The 23,272-nt window shown below is 46.9% G+C and overlaps 1 protein-coding gene across 1 annotated transcript in view; it reads right to left on the reverse strand.

The window, feature by feature from the left end:
• Positions 1-23,272, reverse strand: part of snx29 (sorting nexin 29) — a 100,514-nt gene that overhangs the window by 22,129 nt on the left and 55,113 nt on the right. The window contains exons 17-19 of the mRNA XM_012838967.3: positions 21,328-21,383; positions 19,300-19,381; positions 1,397-1,537 (exon numbers count right to left, since the gene is read on the reverse strand). Coding sequence (XP_012694421.1) covers positions 1,397-1,537; positions 19,300-19,381; positions 21,328-21,383 — 279 coding nt within the window. The remainder of the gene's footprint in view (positions 1-1,396; positions 1,538-19,299; positions 19,382-21,327; positions 21,384-23,272) is intronic.

Here is a 23,272-nt window from a genome sequence, read left to right on the forward strand (position 1 = left end):
AGGGTAGTAACGATGTTGAGGAGGAGGAGATAAGTCTGCGCGGGGTGACTCGTGAAGCTAACCTTTGACCTGTTCGGTGGGAGAGGGGTGGGCAAAGCTATCTTTGAGGCTGAGTGTCGTCTGATGGGGCTCCTTTTGATTGCCCGTCCTTGAAGGCGGCATCTGTGCCCGGACGCGCTCAGTCGGGTCCGTCTGGGCACCGGCAAATCAGCTTTGTCTTTCACGCTCGGCGGGGCCTGCCTTTGAAGGGCTCCATCTACCAGAGGTGCCACCGGCGCAGCCTGGCACCCTCTCAACCCAGCGAGCGAGCAAGCGCCGCGCCAGGGTAGCCATGCCATGGACCAATTACCTCCCCCAGGAGAGGAGAGGAGAGGAGAGGAGAGGAGAGGAGAGGAGAGGAGAGGAAGAAAAGGTTGGGGGACAGACAGGAGAGGGGGAGTGCAGGGTGGAGGGGTGGACAATAAAAAAGAAAGAATGAGGAGGGTAAAATAAGTGGACAAGCTCAGAGCAGAGCGAGTGTGACAGAGAGAGAAAGAGAGAGGGAGAGAGAGAGAGAGAGGGATGTGGAGAGAGAGTGAGAGAAGGAGATGGCGGGGTGGGGTGGGGTGGGGGGTGAAGAAAGTTTCCACTCAGGTTTTTCTGTCAGCACTCTCGAGGTTGGAGAAGCAAGCGGGGCGCTGTTCTCGCAAAACCAGCGGCGGCTTTTTCAGAACTCATGCCCCTGCTGCCTGGCATCCTGCTCAAACACTTCACTTTACATCAATAAATCCCATTTCACACATGGGTTTTTTTTTGCCACTGCTGTTTTTTTTTTCTTCTTTCTTGCCTTACCATCCACTGGCTTGACTCATCTTTGGGTCTTTCCAGCAGCCGACACTGAAGAAACAGCCCAGGCAGGAGAAAAAGGCAGCTTTTCTATTCAATGTGTGAACGGGAGAGAGAATGTGTTTTTTGTGTGTGTGTGTGTGTGTGTGTGTAGGTGTGTGCGCATGTCCATGTGTGTGTGCGTGCATGTGTGTGTGTGTGTGTGTGTGTGTGGTTGTGAAAATGAGAGATAGGAGAGAAGCACCAGGTGAAGAAAGTATTCTCAGCCCGCTTTCTCTTCTGAGGTAACTGGCCAAGACCTCTCTGTCTTACCCGTAACAGCGGCTGCATTTTTATTTATTTATTCCAAATGCGTCCCTCCCCCCCACCAAAAAAACACCACACACGCCAAGGCAAAGCGCTGCTGAATACACAAACCTGTTCAGAGACCCCAGACAGGGAAAGAAGAACTCAGAGCTGAGAGGCCTGAAAGCGTGCAGTGAGAAATACCATCACGTTGGCATAAAAAAAGACAGATTCGAAACACAGGAAAAAAAAGAAATAAACTTCTTTTTTCCTCACATGTACCAACCTTGTTTCCAATGGCTTTCTTGGGAGGGAAGCTGAAGGTGTCCACCTGGGGGAATGGCGTTCGGAGATGGTTGTGCAGCTCGCGGAATTCCGTGTAGCGCCGGTACACATTCCACTCGTTGTCCAGGATCCTGATGTACACCTGTAGGAACACGGAAAAGACAGTGTCATTAGACTGGATTCTAGGCTGCTGCACACACAAACAAAACAGACAACTGTCCCAACACACACACACACACACACTGCAACCAAGTGGGACTGTAGTGGACTCCACGACCTGCATCCTCTGAGTAGCAACCTGTGTCCTTGTCTACCAAAAACATTGGCAAGGCAGCCACACAACCCCTCAGGAACAAACAGAAAATGTACACGTACGAACATGCGCGCGCACACACACACACACACACACACACACACACACACACACACACACACACACACACACACACACACGCGCATACACACACACACACACACACACACACACGCATACACACACGAATACACACACACACACACACACACACAAATGTATCATTAAGTAAAAATGCCTCACACATACACTAATCTCTCAATGTGGTGATCTCAACCTGTGGATTTCATAAGATGTCTCATAAATGGCGAGCGATGGCAACACATCGCACGACCCTGCTGTGCCGTGGCTCGCTGCACTTTCCATGCACCATTAGAGGCCCCTGAAATGGATTCCTGCATTGTTTGAGCGCCGCTGTTTACCAGACGGACGCCAGGGAGTCGGCCGGACGTCACAGGGGCTGAGAGGGCAGGGAGGAGGAAGACGAGGAGGGGGAGGAATAGAGGCAGGAAGAGGAGGAGGAGATAGAGGTGGAACAGAGGAGGATGAAGGGGAGGCAGAGGATGAAGAAGAGGAGGAGAAGGTATAGAGGGAAGAAGAAGAGGAGGAGACAGAGGTGGAAGAGAGGAGGAGGAGGACGAAGGGGAGGAGGAGGGGGGAGTGAGGTGGCGGGAGAAAGAGATGCCACACACTTCCTCATGTTTGACTCATCTCTCCTTCAAGCTAGAAGGAGGTACTGACCTGCGCAGCTTGAATGAGCTGAAGAGGACCTTGCTTGGGAGACAGGCGACATCTTTAGCATCTGGGGCCGCTAATAAGTCCAAACGGGCCCCGACCCCCCATGTCAAACCAACACATCCTCCCTATGAAAGATGTTAAAATTCTAAAAGAAAGGGCATAGGCCTCATTTACACTGGGGACATTTTCATTCACCAATTTCGTCCCCATCACTGTTGATAACTGAAAATAAAATGTCTGCACTGCATAGAAAGCTTCTCAAACTAAATTCTTTAACACCAGTTGGAAGCAGTCAGAGGCAATCCTCTTTGATCCAGTGCATTATGTTAGCTGTCCATGTAGAATGCATACTTTTATAGCGAATGTCAGAAACGTTCTTGTCTCTCCCTGGCTTTATGTGGGTTTAAAATGCTCTTTGAGTTTCTAAGCGATGATAGCATTGCAATGTTAGCTCTGTTTTCCAAGTCTAAATAAAAGAAAATGTTGCTGTGCTACAAAAAGTTGGATTTGGTGTAACGACACTATCAACTCTGGTAAGGCTAATCTGTCACTATCTACTAGTTCATCATGTCTAGCACACATTATGCTTCATAAGTGAAATAACAGTGGACTTAACTGTGTGCTACGTGGATAACTTTCAGTGGCCCATATAAAGGTTCGTTTTGCTGTGTTTGGTTGGTCATTGATGAAGTGTGCATAGCAAGCTACTTACAGCTAAATTTGTTGAACACATGCAGTAGTTGATTTATTTACAGGGTCATAGATGTCTGTGGCTAACATTCGGAAATCTGCTGTCAAGTGCACAGCATGTTTGAGTGCCATCCGTGGACATACAATTGGCGAAGTATACACAGGTTATATGTTTTCAATGTGTTGTTCGCTATGCAGTTTTATATAAATGTATACAGTCCCGAGCTCGGCTCGAACCCACTCCCTCGGCCAGAGGTGAGGGTGCTAATAATTACGCTACAACCCCTGGATTGCAAGTCTGTCACTAGAATGTGTGTTAAAGTTTCAGAGAATGAGGTTTTCTCACTGCAGTGCAGAGTTCTGTATCCACTGGCCATCAATTGACAGAGATACATACCACTTGTTTTTAGCATGTTTTAACATTTTAGTTTTGAAGCCTTACACAACCATGAAATTTGGTACATTTGTATTCGTGTTACGTTCATCGTAACAGCAGAGACGGACAACACGGTAGCCCAGTGACAGGTAGGATCATGTAAAGTCCCATCTATGCCCCAGACACGTTTCAAACCAACGTGTCTGGGGGGGGGGGGGGGGTTGACAGGTTTGCGTTACGGTACTGCGTCCACCAGGGGCGCTGTAAGGTCTTGCCCATGTTAAACTATCCCTTGTGTGTATGTGAGGGAGGTAGCACTCTGCCACTTGTGCCTCCTGACACACATCATTCTCTATCTGTTCTGCTCAGTCAATGATAGACATAATAGACACTTTTTCAAGGGTAAGGGAAAAACGCTGAAAAAAAAAAATGGAAAGCCTGCCAGCCCGGTTCATTGTTGTGAAGGTCTGCACTGCAGCAGCAGAGCTGCAGAACTGTGAAGACTTCAGTCAGTGGTTCAGGTTGCACTACAGTAATGCAAAGGTGTAATAGATGGAGGATTCTGGTTCTGCCACATAATTCAGTGCACAGCTGTCAATCTCACCACCTGATCAAAGGAGTTAGATGAAAGAGTGGAAGGATGGAGGGATGGAGAGACGTTTGAATACGGATGAATGTGGACGCCCCTGGGGACAGATCAAACACATATGGCTGCATTAAAGTGCTGCTCTTCCGCCATCAACCTTCAGACCTGCAGAGCGAGGACAAGACTGAGTACTGCCTGTCCTACCACCAACGCACACACACACACACACACACACTAGCACAGATATCAGACATTCTCAGTCACACACTAAAACTCTGTCATATACACACTGCCTAACACACAACGTCAAACTCTTCTCTAATATAGCAAACACATATACTGAAGACCCCCACACACAAACATGCACACACACACACAAATACCACACACACACACACACACACACGCACACACACACACACACGCACACACACACACACACACACACACACACACACCCAGCCGACAGGCAGCAGGTGCTCACGGTCAGCTCCAATCTACTCTCTAATGCAAAGGCTTGTCTGTCGAATTTCTCTTCCTGTCAGGACCCCCCCAATCAATATTCCCCATGTGGCCAACAGCAGCAGGTAGGGGGTAGAGGGCTCGCCTGCTCGCAGGGAGATATTTAATAACGCTGTGGCGGAATACATAACCGAGGCTCCCAGCCACTGACCTGGAGCCCGAATGGGATTTCACGCTTCCTCCAACTCACTCAACTTTCAATAATATTCCCTCTTCTTTTTTTTGGTTTGGTTTGGTTCAGGAATTCTGCTTGGCCAAGCTGGTGTTGCTGGTGTCAGGCTCGGTAGCAGTGCCACCACCCCTCCTCTCTCCCCCCCCCCCCCTCCCCGATCTTCCATTTCACACAAGCATTTCATTTCCATTTGAGCCAACATTTCATTTCCATTTCAAGGGTAACAGGGGGAGCAGGGGGGGGTTGTTGACATCCAGACCCCACAGGTGTGGGAAATAATCGAGACTTGATACATTTGCACAGGCTGTTTATCATTGATTGATTGGGGGTGGGGGGGTGTCTCTGGAAATGAGGGCATGGCATTCTCAGAACACACACAGACCCACACACACACGGAGGCAGAACACACAATCAGAGGTTGCGCTTCCTCGTCTGTGGAATCAAATGACAAACTCCCGGCGCATTAAAGCCAACTTAATCCAATTTGGGCATGCTCATTAGCATGGGTATTTCTGGAAACAGATCATAGCGCAAAGAAGCGATCACTTCTCCCCTCGGTAATTGCAAATGAATTCTTTCTTTATCAACAAGCGGAGGAATATTTTTAAAATAAACACGTTGGAATGAGTCCAACTCTTGATTTGCCACTTCAAATGCACCCTTTGTCAGGGCAAATAAAAACCGGAATAAGACGAGACAATGGCCCTGACCAACCAGCTTAAAAATACTATAGCCTGTCTGACCCATTCTAGCAATGTCTTTGCTTTGATTATGCAGAACAGACACATATTTCATAACACAAGATAGAAAAACAAATTCTCCAGGGATAATTGTGGCACATTTTAAAGGTCGGTAATACAGCATGAATCAACATTCTAAGCACTCAAAATAAATTAAATGTCCCTTCTCTCGAAAAGAAAGATAGTTGACAAAACCAGACCATTTTCAAACCAGATGAATTTATGCACACACACACACACACACACACACACACACACACACACACACACACACACACACACACACACACACACACATATATATATATATACACACAACTCTACTTCCTATATCATTAAAACAGCACTTCTATCTCTGTTGTAGATGGCAAAGAAAACGAAACAATTCATCCGACAAACACTTTGCCAGTAGGCTGTGTTTGGAAAAAAAACAAATGATGGAATCAAAACAGTTCCACTTAGGTGTTGTAACATCGAAGCCAAAAAGCCACAAAGCCCATTTATGTGAGAATAATGGCCAAGCTCAAAGACCAACTGCAGCGCGTGATTCATCTGCAAGCAACCTTAAATGTCAGCCTGGGGAAGGATGCTCATATTTAGCCGAGACTCTGAAGGCATTTACAGCAGCTCATTTTACCCTTATTAAAACAGGAAGCCCTCCTCAACAGGGGAGGGGGAAGACAGGGAAAAGACGTCTACCTCTCTGTTGCACTTTCAATACTGCTCTCGGCAGGTCTCTCCGTGCGTGCGCGCGCGCACACACACACACACCAAACACTCTAAAATCACTGCTTCGCCAGGTACACTTTACTTTTGCAAAAAAAAAAAAAAAAAAAACACCCACACGATTGTTTCCCCAGCATATGGGGTGCTACCATATGAACACATGCACTACGCATGCACGGTACCACTGAGGTGCTACCCTGCGCGACTGTGCCAAGCTGGGATAGGACACAGTGAGGGAGGCTGGCATCGGGTCGGCGGGAGATGTACCCGGTGTCAGCCAGCTCCAGTGACGGCTAAGGTCTCAGACAAATCCCTCTTGACAAGAGAAGCTAGCTCTGAGTGTGTACTCCGACTACCCATTGACGCTGAGACAGACAGAAAAGAGAGCGAGAGAGAGAGAGAGAGAGAGAGACAGAGAGAGAGAGACAGAGAGCCTCAGCATGGAAGACAGAAAGAGAGACTATACCCTAATGACGAATAAAACCATCATGAACTAAGGGCCAACAGCATTAACTGTATCATGGGTGATGAAATGTGTAGGGTCCCCTCTGACTGGTAATGAAGTATGTGGGCAGGAGGCCTTCTCCTGGCCCTAAATTGCACAGTGTGAATGCCCCTATTAACTGGGAATCACAGCGAGTTACCATAAAATAAAGACCTTTCACAAACACAGCAATCAAGTCCCAGAGAGAGATCCAAAATAACTATGGCCCAACCCGAGGCTGCCTTTAATTAAAGAAGCTGAGGAAATCTTTTCCCCCTCAGGACAAGTGCACGAGGGGGCCCCGTCATCTGACACCCACGTCACATCCTTGTCAGGCCTGCTGAGATTTGCAACATTTGGCAAATTAGGCATAGAAAATAGTTTCCACTTGAAAGATTGCAGCAGGCTAAGAGAAGGATGGGGAGCCGTGAAGGAGGCAGAGGGGGAGCTCTTCAATACTCCTCTGTGTGTGTGTGTGTGTGTGTGTGTGTGTGTGTGTGTGTGTGTGTTTGTGTGGATGGGTGGGTGTGTGTGTCTGTGTGTGTGTGTGTGTGTGTGTGTGTGTGTGTGTGTGTGTGGCTCTTGGGTCTTCTCTGAGCCAGGGAAGAGAAGTACGCTTCCAGGTGACATTGTGCCTCTCTGCTCTCTGGTTTTTAAGCTTTTAGACACCCCACTAAGTCACAGAAACGAAAATGGGTCTCAGCATTACAGTTTCCCTCCATCTCCAAGCAACACTCAGATCATTCATATTTCATTCTGCTCGACAAAGCCGTGGAGGAGCGGGTTCATCTTGGTTGCCATTAATGAGATTCAGGTGAGCAGCAGCATATATGTAGTCACGTCTGGCCTACATGCAAAATCAGCCACATGTACTGAATCATAAGCACTAGAATGTGGTGTGACAGCTTGACCTAATCATACAATTCTCAGAGGGAGAGGGTGAAAATGAGCAGATCTGGCAACATTCTTACTAATGACCACCACATTAAGGACTAACACCTGCCGTAATTGGATGGGAAGACAAAAAAACACCTGGGCAGAAATATTTAAGCAAGGGAAATGTGGTCTAGAACTTAATGATCCAGAATTAGCTATTATGGCAAAGATTTTGGTGCATTAAAATATATATAGATTACTATAAAGGTATATTACTATACCAGAAAGTGACAAATCACAGTAAGGACTTCAGTTCTAAAACAAGTGACCTAACCTAAAAACCATGCAAACACCAACAACAGCACAGTTAGCACTGACAAAAACTTGCTAGCATGCAAACTGCTGTTTTTTTCTGGCGATATAGTTGGCGATGCCAGTTGATTTTTTTACTTTTTTTGTGGGGTGGTCTGTCCCAGTCCAGGACCATAGAACTACATAGTGCATAGCCTGGGCAGCTAGCGGGAACAACAGGTGTGTTTATCTGTCCTTCACATGACCATATACCATCATAATTAATTTGAAGATGTTACCAAAACTGGTACGAAAACATACCTAAAAAATTGTAAATTCCCGCATACTGCTGGTTTAAATCAGCTTAAACAGCAAGTTCGTCTGCATTCCATTTTTGCTTTTTACACATCTACTCAACCGAGCCCATTAAGTGCATAAATGTTCGTTCCTGAATGGTCATATTCCCTGAAACATCAGCCTACAGAAACTGCTCCCCTGGGCTTCACGCTCAACCAAGCATCTACTTCTCAGGTCCACTTATCCAGCAGGACATGAGCTTCACCATCTCTAATCTCTTTCAGTGGTGCATTCCAATGGCCCTAACCTTTCTACTCAGGCTGGTGCTTTAACAGCACATGCACAGCCGTGTGTGTGTGTGTGTCTGTGTCTGTGTCTATGGGTGGCATGTCAAGTGTGATACAGCCACAGCTGGGGGAGATAAGCAACAGGAAGTCCAAAAGGAGAGATGGGATGAGAGGCTGGTGGTTGTGGTGGTTGGGGGGGGGGGGGGGGGGGGGGGCTGGCGGAGGGCAAGAGGCAGCTGGATCTTTGGTCCGCAGCAGATGGCCCAATAAATCCTGTTAGCACAGGTTAGTTTGCCGTGCGCTGGGGGGAAGCGGGAGGAGGGCAATTACTGTCGGAGCCGGAGTGAAGGTGTTCATCATTAGGGAGAAGCGATGGCCGCTGCCCAGCACCAGATTTAGCCCGGAGAGGTTAAAGGACGCGAAAAACAACAGCAGCCAGGTTGTCTGAGGTAAATCAGGGGGAGAAGAAGTTTGCAACTGCCACGGCTACTGGAGGAGTTAACCACCACAGTTGGGTAGTCAAGCTCAGCCACGAGGAAGATGAAATGTTTGAAAAGAATGAAAGACAAGAGACAAAGAGAGAAAGGGTGGGGGGGGGGTTAACCTGTTAGATAACTTCAATCATCATCACTGCCACAAGAATGCATTTTGTATTGTGCTTTCAAATAGGACCTATGACACATGCACACCATTATGTGCTTTTTATAGGTTAATGGATTATGAGTAAGGGCAAGCCCTCCTCCCAGTTTGTCACAAGCGAGAGACAATCAATGAGAAAAGAAAGCAACTGTCTTTAATTAAGATTGATGAAGAAAGGTCAAAGTAGCTGCTGGATGAGATAAATGGTTGCTGAAAATGTTTGATTTATTCTTCTCTTCTCCTTTCAACCTTTCTCCATCAACTTCCCAGTACTTCAGTCGAGACTATTAAAAAAGGGGGCTGTGTCTCTCCACTGGGGTCTCTGTTGGAGGTCGCTGAAAATGTTTTAGAAGAGCACCCAGTTTCCAGCATGACTGGTCTGCTATATTCAAGGTGCACCGATAAAAGATGAAGTATTTACTGGCCTACTTATTTGAAGTCAATGACCTGAAGAGGTAGGATGCCACAGGGAGCTGAAGCTGGGTTTAAAGGACCTTGTGCAATTTGGCTTTGTTCAAGTTTCTGCCCCCCACACAAGCTATCGCTAAAAAAAAGGGTGGAAAAAAAAACATCTTCACCTAGCCAGGATTAACAACTTTGCACAAAAATGGCAGTCTTGTTGTTGAACTTCAAGCAGAAGTGTAAGAGCCATCAAGAGATAAAGCTTAAAGCATCTCTACTTTTTTCGCAATGTGGTGGGACTGAATCGAACATTTTAATGGGAAAAAGGCAGGAAAGCGGCCAGCCTCTCACACTTCCCCCATCAAATATTCACCAGCTCCATACAGATCGCCTCCCAGTTGAAATACCATCAAAAATGAATGAGCGCACGCAGGAGACCCGGTTGAAATTCACTGGACATAAGAGAGGCATGTGAGGTCCTATGCACATACGCACGTACGGACGTACGCACGTACACACACACACACACACACACACACACACACACACACACACACACACACACACACTGTCACTGTTAAGCACATACACAAACAGACACACACACGTGATATTTTTATTGTGTCCAGTTGCTGCGGCATATGCGACGCAGCTGAAAATCGCACTGCGGGCATCTGATGCTGTTTTTGCTCTACAGATGATCTACTGCCTGGTACACGGCGTCCCATGCCAATGACTCGCAGGCTGCAGATATGTTCAGAAATATGTTCACTTGTTCTGCTAACGCGGCCCTCACTCATCTTCCCTGCCCAACTGTTTGGAGCAAACTAAAAACGCCCAAGGCGGCTGGAGGCAGATGGGCCCCCCACTTGGGGCTGGGTTTCGCTCAAAGTTTCTTTTCTCGGGGGTTCGGGCTCGGGTCCTCTACGAAGCCACTCTGAAGCTTGTGTGTCGTCGTAGGAATCACAACAGCAAGACAATTCAGTTCACCGGAGATCGGTCATGCATGCGCCATTCTCACTGCTTCATGGCCTCTCGGAGGGCTGGATGTTAATAAGCCCTGTGCTGTATGGGGTTCACCCTTTCCATCCTTTCCCTTTGCCATGATGAAGACAAATCAAAGAGAGACCAACTTATACATCCAGTACAAGAGCAGGATGCTACAACCCCCAACAGTGAGTGTGAATGTGTGGATATGAAAACAGACAGACAGACAGACAGACAGACAGACAGACAGACCGACAGACCGACAGACAGACAGACACAGAGTCATAAACACAAACACACACACACACACAAATATATGCGTGTGTTTAGTCATTCCTCGCCAAAAAATGGGAAATGCAAAACTTTTCACCCATCAGCAATTTCCCCAAACACACTCAGACACCAGCAGAGATCAAGGTAGCGGAAGAACACCTCATGGGGCTTGTCAACACACCTGAAAGCACTTCAGAAATTCTGAAGAGTTGGTCACCTCTGTGCAAATACCTGCAGTTTTGTTGTTCATCAAGCATTCAGGGACAATTATATCCAACCTCCAACTCTAATTATTTCTAGTTCCTTCATCTCACTAACCATACAGTGCTCTAAAAAACCGTGCTGTATGTGGAAATGATACTTCATTATGCGGTATTAAATCACTCCATGTGTAACTGACTTCAAACTGTTATTAACGCCAGAAGCCCCTCTCTTGCCAAATGCTGTCCTCATCAGAAGTTGCAGGGACTTTCCAAGAAATGTGAAAAAAAAAAAAATATGAAAAACACACAGGCTTTTCTCTGCGTGAGTTCAAAAAAGCATTTTTACAAACACTTCCAATCTGCTTTCCCCACCAAACACACACACAAACCCACACACACACACACTGCTGGTGCTGATTCGGGAAGTAGCCAGTAGGCACCTCTGAGCATTAATGCAAGAAAAAAGAAAATGAGGGAAGAGTAAAAAAAAAAAAACACTCCTTGCAATTAATAACAGAACTCCCATTACGCTACTTCTGATGATTATGGTCCTCATTAGAATCCTAATCACTATCATCATCATCATCGTCTCATTGTGACGATCATTAGGCCATAATCAGAGCGATATCAGCAGAAATAAAATCCTGAAAATGAATAAACGTGCCCCACCGCGGACGCCATGTTCAGAACGAAAAGGCGGCGGTTTCCATCGCGAGGCTCCATCCATCGTCTCGTCCTCCGAGGAGAGGAGCAGAGAGGAGCGCTAAGCTCTGTACAGTGAGCGGGGTCGAACACAACTCCAATTTGTGTTAAATGAGGTTGGGTTTCAGCGCTGCAGGGGTGAGTGGCAGTGGTTTCTGGGGCTGTTACAGCCACTGCTACACCCCCTGTGCTGTCAGCTCCGGGGGAGTGACTGCTATGAATAATGGAAATCTGCACACTAGTGAGGACTCAATGGCAGTTACTTTATATGTGCATATTCAAGGCTGATTGCCGAGGAAGCTGTTCAAGTTAAACTATGTAACTTATATAAAATGGCTGCTTTTGTTGCGCCAAGCATGTAGCTCTTACCAGCACATCAAAAGCCATATACAGACAAAAAAATATACACACACACACATAAACACACACAGCTGCAAACCCTAGGCCATTCTGCCTGAACTATAGTGGAATTATGCTCCCAATTCAAACAGAGAGGTCGTGTGTGCAGAAGGGGAGTGTGTGAGTGTGTGTGGGGGGGGGGGGGGGGGGGTCTCTGAAAAAACGTACAAGTTATCAAATCTCATTAGCCTAATAAAAACATGGGAACTTTGCAGTGCTGACTTAGTTGGGAGGCAATTGGCTCAGTTGGGTTTTCTGCTGATCAAAGGGAATGGCTCATTTAAAAATCCCACTGAATTCCGAGAGAAGGCTTCGGAGTACTCTGCTGCGGCGGAGTTTCCTCTGCTGGCGGTGGCTAACGTTGGTCTCTGCTGCGGAGCAGCGCAAGTTCAGTCACACTGCCAGGAACTCTCCAGAAGAATGTGGCCAGCCATGTGGCATTACCATACATTAGCCTCCCTTGTCTGCAAACACGGGTTTCTTTGCGACACGTAATCGTGCTGTCAGACGAGAACCGGCCCGTGTTCTAATCCCATCAGAACTCGTCGGAGAAGGGGATCTCATTAGCGAGGTTAAAACGAGAGCATTGTGATATTCATTATTCTCTTTTTTTTCCCGCCGATTAAGTGGGACTGCCGCTCTCTGAACAAACGTGGCCGATAGTTTCCCCCTCCACATTGAATCATAATGCTGAAACATGCACAAACCATTGCACAATGTTATATAGGCCCAATGAAATATGCATGACATTTAGTGTTCCTGCTGTATACGTGCCAGTGTGATTTCCTTGCAGTTGCTCGCTGAGATCGGCCTTGGCAGGCTCATGTTGCGTTTTGAGTAACAGTGTAATTATTTTCTGTACATTACATCTTGGAATCCCCCAGCTGACAACAAACACTGTGCTGTTTTGTTCCGTTCCCTTGACAACATATTTTTCCAAGGATGCCCCCCCCCAATCCCACTCCCAAAAAATACAACCAACCATACAAGAGTCGGCATCTGCCAACTCAGCCCTTGGGAACTGACCATCTGATTGTGGTCCTAAATCGGAAGGGCAGGCAGGAGAAAAGAAGAGATGAGAATAGGAGGAGAAAGGAGCTGATTAGAGCACAGCAGAGGGCCATGACAGAGAATGGGAGATAAGAGAAAAGACAGAGAGCAAAATCAGAAGAGGGAAAATGAAGCATAAAATGACATGAAAAGGAGAGAGGAGGAGAAGACTGCAGAGGAGAGGAAAGAAATAAGAGGGGTGAGAGCAAAAGAGGAGAGAGGAGAAGAGGAGAAGAGGAAAGAGGAGAAGAGGAGAGAGGAGAAGAGGAGAGAGGAGAAGAGGAAAGGGGAGAAGAGGAGAGAGGAAAAGAGGAGAAGAGGAGAGGGGTGAGCGAGCGGGTGACACTCATTTTAAACCAATGGCCAGGGTTGGACCAGGGTTTATTTGACCAAGGTTATGTTTGGTCAATTTAGTCTGTCAGTCAACACGGGTAATACCCAGATCGTGGCAATTTAGATAGCACCTGGATCGTAACCCAGGATTACCTGAGAGACTGTATGGGAGGGGCTTTACATTTCCTGCACATGCAGTTCAACAGAAGATGAAGACAAGAGTAGGGGACAGGCTACTCATTAATTTATCGTTTGTTTAGAATTTCACAAAAAAGTGAAGGTGTGCTAAAACTATGACAGCGGCACGGGTAGAAACAGCTCTAACAGTGAGCATCATGGTTGCAATAGCTCTTGAATTGTGTATTTTATATTATGGATCTTGTAGCATACTTCAAAAACAAAACACAAAAAAACACAAAAAAATCTGTACAGATGTTACATGTTAACTAACATCACATTCAGAAAAAAGGGAAACGAAGCTAACGTAGTCAACATTTAGTCTAAGTTTAGTCTAAGTGTTTTCCTAGAAATAGAATTTTAAAGGCTCTGTAGTCCATATCCTCTCTCTGTTTATCCTAGCTACCACGGCAAAATGTACAGTGCAGCATGTTTGTTGTCTGCAGTTGCTTCTTACTTCACTTAACAAAAGTGTGAGAGAGCTGCTCTTGGCTCAGCTACAAGACTAGACAGTTGGTCTACCATTAGTACACAGCCTCTGCAAAATACCTCAGTTAAATACCGTAATTTCCTGATTATTAATCGCACCGTATATAAACTGCATGACATTATTTTATGTAATTTTCTACAACAAACCCATGTATTGACCGCACCCGTGTATTAACTGTGGTTTATTCAACGTTACGCCCTAGTGTCACGTAAAACTAAATGACACACACACACACACACACACACACACACACACAACCAATCACATTCATTTGTACCTGCCTGATGTTAGCAGCCCGACTTGTGCCTATTCACGCCAAACTCAACCCGGGTTGTGTCTATTCATACCAAACTCAACCCGGCTTGTGCCTATTCATACCAAACTCAAGCCGCGCCAAACCTTGTCCAACCCAGGTAGAGAGATGGGTCGTAAAGTCGAGTCGAACAACGCAGGTTATCCCTTCCATACGTGTCCATATACATATCCCTTTCATCAACGTGAGTACAACCCTGCATACACCTCGGTTTGAAAGGGCTATGAGTGAGTGAGACAGAGGAGAGGAGAGCAGGGGAGAGCAGAGGAGAGCAGTGGTGTCTGTGACCCAGATGACTTTGAGCTCTGCAGCTGTCACTGATAAGAGCAACAGTGCCCGGGAACCTCTGCTAGCCCATAATAAGTTACTGCTTGCTGCCATGGCATTGCTGATTTACAGGGACAGTTACTGGAGCAGATTACCACTATTACCAGCCACACAGTGCTGTGTGCGCCACGCACACACACACACACACACACACACACATGCACTGTCCCCTCATGCATTTGGCCTTTGTAAAAGGAAATGATGTATTGCATGTTTATTTGCGCATGGAGCAAGGAAGTGAGATCTGATCACAAGTGGTCACTAGAGATGGATGTGGAGATGCATGTTAATGCCAGGTGTGAACAGACATATTTAGAGCTGTCCACTTGTGATCGGATCACCCAAGAAGCATGTTAATGCCAGGTGTGAACTGACATACTTAGAGCTGTCCACTTGTCACAAATCACCCATGATCCCACAACCCAGGTTCATTGTTACACTCACCAACACACACGCACCGCATACGCACACGCATACGCACACGCACACACATGATCCCACAACCCAGGTTCATTGTTACACTCACCAATACACATGCTCACGCACACGCACACGCACACACACTCGCACAGTGCGGCAACATGTTGCCAGTAAAGCTAACATTAAAGGCAATGTGCTGTGGAAAAGAATGCCTATTGATGAACTGGATCACATTAACATGGCTGCCCAGGGCTCACCACAGCCGTAACCAAAGATCATTCCTCATTGTTCTGGTTATTCTGAACTCACCGCTCTGCCTACAGATCCATTCTCAGGTCAGCAAGCGGATTGATTTATTACGATTATTTACACGGTAAAGGTTGCATGTACAGCTATTGATCGATATCGCCAGTGCTATAAAAATGATTAATTATCAGCTGACATCTTTGTATTGTTTTACACATGCCAAATGACAATCCCAATCAAGAAGATTCAGGGGGAGATTGTCAACTGCTCTAAACTGATTCAAATTGGGAGGACTCGGGCAGGCAGGGTGCGACTGGGTCGGGGAGGCGCTGCAGGCTCTGGGTTGGCTCCTGGAGCGTCTGTGAAGCAGTGAACCACTTATTCAGTGTTCCAAAAGAGATAAACACTACTACTTCCACTATGTTTTTACTTTGTACTTTCTTTGAATTGTATTGTTTATCTTTTATTTATATTACTGTCTTTTAATTGCATTTTTTTCTATTTCATGTACTTTAATTATATGTTTTATCTTTTATTGTTTTTCACTCTTAAGCATTTTGTGTTTAGTTTTCCTTTGGATATTCCTTTTTGCCTTTATTTATGGAAAGCATACTGAATTTCCTTTGTGTATGAAATGTGCTATGTCCCCTCGTGCATTTGGCCTTTGCAAAAGGAAATGATGTATTGCATGTTTATTTGCACATGGAGCAAGGAAGTGAGGTCTGATCACAAGTGGTCACTCGAGATGGATGTGGAGATGCATTCTAATGCCAGGTGTGAACTGACATATTTAGAGCTGTCCACTTGTGATCGGTTCACCCAAGAAGCATGTTAATGCCAGGTGTGAACTGACATATTTAGAGCTGTCCACTTGTGATCGGTTCACCCAAGAAGCATGTTAATGCCAGGTGTGAACTGACATACTTAGAGCTGTCCACTTGTCCAGCTGTCACAAATCACCCATGATCCCACAACCCAGGTTCATTGTTACACTCACCAACACACATGCTCACGCACACGCACACGCAGACACACACACACACACACACTCGCGCAGTGCGGCAACATATTGCCAGTTAAGCTAACATTAAAGGCAATGTGCTGTGGAAAAGAATGCCTATTGATGAACTGGATCACATTAACATGGCTGCCCAGGGCTCCCCACAGCCGTAACCAAAGACCATTCCTCACTGTTCTGGTTATTCTGAACTCACCGCTCTGCCTAAAGATCCATTCTCAGGTCAGCAAGCGGATTGATTTATTATGATTGTTTACACGGTAAAGGTTGCATGTACAGCTATTGATCGATATCGCCAGTGCTATAAAAATGATTTATTATCAGCTGACGTGTTTGTATTGTTTTACACATGCCAAATGACAATCCCAATCAAGAAGATTCAGGGGGAGATTGTCAACTGCTCTAAACTGAGTCAAATTGGGAGGATTCAGGCAGGCAGGGTGCGACTGGGTCGGGGACAGTGGTGAGGCTCTGCAGGCTCTGGGTTGGCTCCTGGAGCGTCTGTGAAGCAGTGAAACGCAGCCCCCTCCGACGCCGTAATAGTTCCTCATTAGAGGACGGAAAGACAGAAAGAGAGGACTGACATTGCGCCTTCAGCTAGGCAATTCAACCACCACAATAAGGGCGAGGATCGTTTACACTCTCCCTCCTCCCTCTCTCTCTCTCTCTCTCTCTCTCTCTCTCTCTCTCTCTCTCTCTCTCTTCCCCCCCCCCCCCCCCCGACTCTCCTTATTCCCGCTGTCAACCTCTTTTCTCTGCCCCTCTCCCTCTCTTTCGTTGCCACAGGCATCCAATTCCCTTTCGGCTCTCTCTTTTATATGGAGTCATTTAGGAGTGCAGGGAGAGGAGACATGAGGAGCGGAATCAGAGAAATGCAAAAGCAAGGAAATAAAACACAGGCAATCTTCTAGCCAAGATAATGGCCTGTAATCTAGCGATGGGAGAAGCCCCGCCATCAGTTGCTCAGCCTGGTTCTTTCCATCTTTCTTTCCGTTACTCTCTCTGTAGCTCTATATATCAGTTTCTATCAGTTTCTCTCTCTCTCTCTCTCTCTCTCTCTCTCTCTCTCTGTTAGCCTCCGGATTCAGGCACAGTACTGCTCTTGCCCTCCTCTGCTCCCTGCTACTCTTTAATGGGCTTGACTGTGAAGTCGGAGCAAAATTGAGGAGATAGGCGGTGGGGGTGAGCGAGGGTTAGTGTGACCAACCAGGCTAGGCCACGGGCTCCTCCGCCGTCCCCTACATCCAGCCAACATCCACTTGCCCTCTTTGAGCTCCCCTTGGAACTTAAGATTTCAATGTATATTATCTATAATACCCGACAGAGCTAACACTGATTAGCAACTAAAGCAAATAATAACAATGATAACGACTAAGGATAACAAAGAACCATGCACGGACTAGTTGAAGGATTAGCTTTAGCTCTATCAGAATTCATCCATTAGCCGTAATCTCCTGTACAGTCAGTCCAGAGCCAAGTCATCTGATTTTCATAGCACTTCACACCTCTACAAAATATTGATTAAATTACATAAATTATTACCGACAACTGGGTTCAATGTTAAGTGTTAACGATGACATTATTTCACATAAAACATCAGGAGCTACGGGCAGCCATATAATCTAACAGCGCGGCATTATGCAAGGTGCCAGTCATCCCACCATCTGACTGCAAGCGTGCTTATGATGTATTATGGATGGAAAGGGGTTCAGTTAGGAGGTTAACCCACTTTCTCTTTCCCAGAAAGCCCAGACTCAGCAGTTTGGGGTGCGGAAGTTCCTTCAGACATCCTAGAGGCCTGATATGTGGCAGAGGCCTACTTATTTCAGGTGTTGTGTTTTTTTATTTTTTATTCCTGTTTTTCGTTCTCTGCCGGAGTGAGACAGCTTCAGTCAGCGATCAATCATGTCCGTGTGTTATGTGAGCCTGGGGGAGGGCCCCTGTAGAAACCCAAAACAATGGGGTGCGCTTTCCATCAATCACGACCACGGCACACAATAGGAGCGTTTCCACGGGGACCTATTACACCACCCTATAGGCAGATATTGAGAGTAAAATATTACAGAGTGAAATGGGGGAAGGGGGCGGGGGGAGATGGGATTCAATAAAATTGCAAAACAATGAAGAGTGGAGGGGGGCTTTTGGGGGTTCCCACTGCAATTAAATATTATGGGGATTCACCGCCCTGCGAGAGGAACCCCCGGCTGCTATCGCTTGGTGTTGGGGGGGGGGGGGGTCGAGAGCAAGCTGATTGGCTGGCAGCTGCAGCAAGGGAGCACCCAGAGAGATCATGGCTGTCACCGTTGCTGCGGTGCCCGGCTGCTGATGAGCGAGAGGTAGAGTGGGAGAGAGAGAGAGAGAGAGAGAGAGAGAGAGAGAGAGAGAGAGAGAGAGAGAGAGAATGAGAGAATGAGAGAATGAGAGAATGAGAGCAAGGGCCTCACCTCTGCTCGGCGGTGGGTGATGAGCTGGCAAGCTCGACTGGGAATTACACACAAAATTGCTTGGTGTGAAGGATGCATCTTTGTGCTCTTCACATGTATGTCATGCACTTGTATGTGTGTGCATGTGTGTGCATGTGTTAGAAGGTGTGTGTGTGTGTGTGTGGATGTGTTAGAAGGGGTGTGTATGTGTGTGTGTGTGTGTGTGTGTGTGTGTGTGTGTGTGTGTGCAGGTGTACTGTAGGTGTAGGTGTGTTTCAACAATAAATGAGGGTAGCGTAAGCATGAAAGGACAGAATAGACAGTAGCGTGTCGTGAGGGGTAGAGATCAGGTATGGGGAAGCGGGGTGGGCACCCCTGTTAGGATTATGTGAGGAAGGACACACCTGGTAGACGTGATAGGCATTGGCAGCGCGGCCCTGCAGGAACACTGAGGGGATCCACACATTCACCAGAGCACGGTTGGTCCTGAGAGAGAGAGAGAGAGAGCGAGAGCAAGAGAGAGCGAGAGCGAGAGAGAGAAGAGTTATGGCTCTACACAATGGAAGAAGAGCAGGCGACTGAAAGACACAGAGACTGAATACAGGAGAGACACAATGGTATACGCAGATGTAGAAACACCAATGAAACACATCTATTGATTCAACCAAGCAGCCAAGGACATCTTGTAGTTCTTTCAGGGGCTCCAAGGACATCATGTAGTTCTTCTAGGGACTACGAGGACATCTTGTAGTTTTTTCAGGGACTATGAGGACATCTTGTAGTTCTTCCAGGGACTTCAAGGACATCCTGAAATCCAGTCTCTCTTATCAGTACTGAAGGAGCTGGGGACAGACAGCCTTCTGTAGCGCTCCATTTCAGTCTTCTGTAGAAAGACGATGTCGCCATTTTCACTATCACCTTCCCCTGCAGCAACCAACAGGGAATCAATCCATGTAGTCACTCCGTTTAACCCCCAAGACCCACAATGGCTGACACTCAGCTGGTGGCATCCTTGGCCTCGCATGGGCATCAATGTCGTCCACGCGGCATCCCTGCCCGCAGTATGTTAATGACAAGCTCTTGTATATTTAATAGGATTTGGGGAGCCAATCCTGTAGAACATGCTATAAAGGATTTCAGGAATCCAATAATTCAGTAGAAAAGTACCCTAATCCAATTTCACCAAAGGGGGGAAGGCACACTGATTCTGCGGCTGATGGAACGGCGGAGGGCTGGACTGTGATCTAAACCTAATGAAACGAGCCAATTTTGTTAAAGTGAGAACGCCCCCTGAAGGCTTTCTCATTCCGCAACATATCTAGTGGAAAATTAGGAACCTTTCTAGGGTCCAGGTAGAGCTCTTTGAAGATGGAAGAAGTAAAACTGCCTGGTCCCCCCAGAAAAAGCCTTAAAATATTACAGTATAACTTCTTCAGGCCGTGCTGAACTAAATTAACAGCTCTAAAGTCAGGTAACATAAGTGAAAGGAGGTTGGCCGCGTTGCTTTGAGAGTATCAACCGACAGGAGCGCTGCAGTTCAGAGGCCTTGGGAGCTGTGATGGTGGAGTGGAGAAAATGGTCGTCATTTCACCCCCCCCCAATTTTGGTCGTTATCAGGGAGAGGTTTGTGATCCTGGCTCACGGCGGGACAACCTGGCCACCGCAGCGTCAGGCACACTCTGTCCTCTCGGCTCTCTGCGATCAGCACTCGAGAGAACTAACACCTTGTGACGCTCGCTCGCTCGCGCACACACACACACACACACACACACACACACACACACACACACACACACACACACACACAGACAAACACACACACAGACAGACAGACAGACAGACACACACACACACACATACACACACACAGACAGACACACACACACACACACACACAGAGACACACACACAGACAGACACACACACAGACAGACACACACACACACAGACCCAGACAAACACACAGACACACACACACACACTACATTTCTTTTGCCTGCTCCCTATATAAGAGACAAGACAGGAGATCCAAGTCCACGCTGGCATGAGGCTGCCCTTGGACAACTGACAGAGTAGCTGCCCCCCGGCCACAGGTGGGAGGCCATTTGAGAGCATCAGACAGGAAATAAGGGCCAGCGTCCCTCTGACAGTTATATTGTCATGCATACTCCAGATACGACTACTAACATCATTCACCTTTACACACCAAAGGTGTACCGTAATTAGTGGGTGACAGCGTGAGACACTGGTACAAGACGTCTACATATCTATGTGATGTTGGGTAATATTTCTGACCGTGCTAGAAATAGGTGCGATCAGAAGTTCAAGTAGTCTGTCCAAGTTAAGAACAAGCAGCTTGACGGAGACATTAACTTGGTATTATGCAAATGAAGGATGTTTTTTTTTTCTGAAGGTTTAAAGAGGCTTCTTACGTCTCAAAGTCTGACAGACTCGGGTCATCGGACGTCTGACTCAAGTCCCCAGGCATCTTCATTCCAAAATGGAGAGATGGAGAGGGAGAGGGGGAGGGGGAGGGAGAGAAAGACAAGGTTAATCACTGGATGTGCCCCTGCGTCCTCACCTCCCAAAACACACACACACACACACACACACACACACACACACACACACAAAAAGAAAAGAAGCTACACACATCCCTGTTTTGCATCAGGTGCATGCAGACCCAGATTACGGCGGGGAAACCGTCATCCCGGACTGGAACTCATTAAGGCCATTAGCTTGTGCCTGTGTGTGTGGCTAATGGGAGCCATTAGTGCTTACAGTAATCACCTGCACCTCGGCCCATTAGGGCTGATCTCAGACCAGTGCTAACGACGCCAAGGTGAGAGCGGCAGGCATCGGATGAATGATTATCTTCCGTCGACACGAGTAGATCACAATGTCACTTTAACAGGAAGTGACATTTCCGGACATGATGGATCATCCAAACCTCCTGGGCTCTCAATCAACAGCTATTATCAGAGAGATTTTTTCTGTTTGAATGCTGTCACCCCTTACGTGGAAACTTCAAATATATTTAATGTGAGTGAAATGACACTGTGAAGCCATTCTACTGCTCTGGGCTGCTTAATGCTACTGAAGTCGTGAACCTAACCTAAGTTAGATTTAACTTAACGTCATTTAGATGCTTCCTGTCCTTGCTGACTGGCTCAATCTGGAGTGGTATGTTAAATTATACTATCAGAACACAGAGTGCTCCCTATCCAGGAGATGGGTTAGCCTTCACTATGGCTGTGGAAACACGTGATATGTAACTGAAATATAATGATGTTATTATCCAGGTAAATAGTCCCTCAGAGACATGTTCATGACAGCCCAATGGAGGCTGGGGCTTGAAATGGCGTTTTCAGATCCCCTGATGCTGCCTATTTAGAGACAGTGAATGTCCAATAACGGCCTTTAAAATTGGTGCAGCTGTTAAACCGCCATGAATTCGGGCAAATCCATCTTCTGTCAGGAATAAAACAGAGAGGCTTAGTAATAGAAATGCCTTACCCGCCTACTACTATAAACCTCACTGTAATAATCCCCATCCAGCCCTCAATCACACTGTAATGATGGATCATTTTCTCTCATGCTCATTGTGTGTGTGTGTGACTGTGTCTGTGTGTCTGTATGCATGTGTGTGTGTGTGTTTAAGTTCATGTGTGTTTTTATGTAACTGGACATGTGGGGTTGTGGGTCTATGGAAACACTGTGCTGGGCATTAGCGTGTATGCCTGTGCATGTGCAAGAGTGTGTGTGAGTACAAATGTGAGTGTGTTCATCAGCTTGTGAGCGTGAGTGCAATCATGGGTTCATGGATTTGTGCGTCTATCTGTGTATGCACATGTGAATGTATCTGTCTTGATGCCTGGCTGTACACAAAGCTCTACACTGAATGTGTGAGTCTGCGTTTGAGTGAGTGAGTGAGTGAGTGAGTGAGTCGGTGCATGAGTCAGTGAGGTGTGTGTGTGTGTGTGTGTGTGTGTGTGTGTGTGTGTGTGTGATTGAGTGAGTCGGTGCATGAGTGAATGAGTCAGTGAGGTGAGTCAGTGAGGTGAGTACGTGTGTGTGTGTGTGTGTGTGTGTGTGTGTGTGTGTGTGTGTGTGTGTGTGTGTGTGTGTGTGTGTGTGTGTGCGTCATCAGGCGGCGAACTGTAATCATGTGTGGCCCCTGGGTCAGTCACGGACAGCAGGTACAGTAATACAGCCTGGGAGAGATAAGAGACCCAGGGGTTGGGTCAATCTCACCCCCGTGAAAGAACAGCCTGAGCAGGGCGCTTGAAGCTACAGGGCCCCCTTTCTAATCAGCCTGGTGCAACTTCGATCCAGCTCAGTTCAGTGCTGCGCTGCGCTGCACTGCCTGTAGGCTGT

Source organism: Clupea harengus, chromosome 23, assembly GCF_900700415.2.
Source record: "Clupea harengus chromosome 23, Ch_v2.0.2, whole genome shotgun sequence".
NCBI classification, from domain to species: domain Eukaryota; kingdom Metazoa; phylum Chordata; class Actinopteri; order Clupeiformes; family Clupeidae; genus Clupea; species Clupea harengus.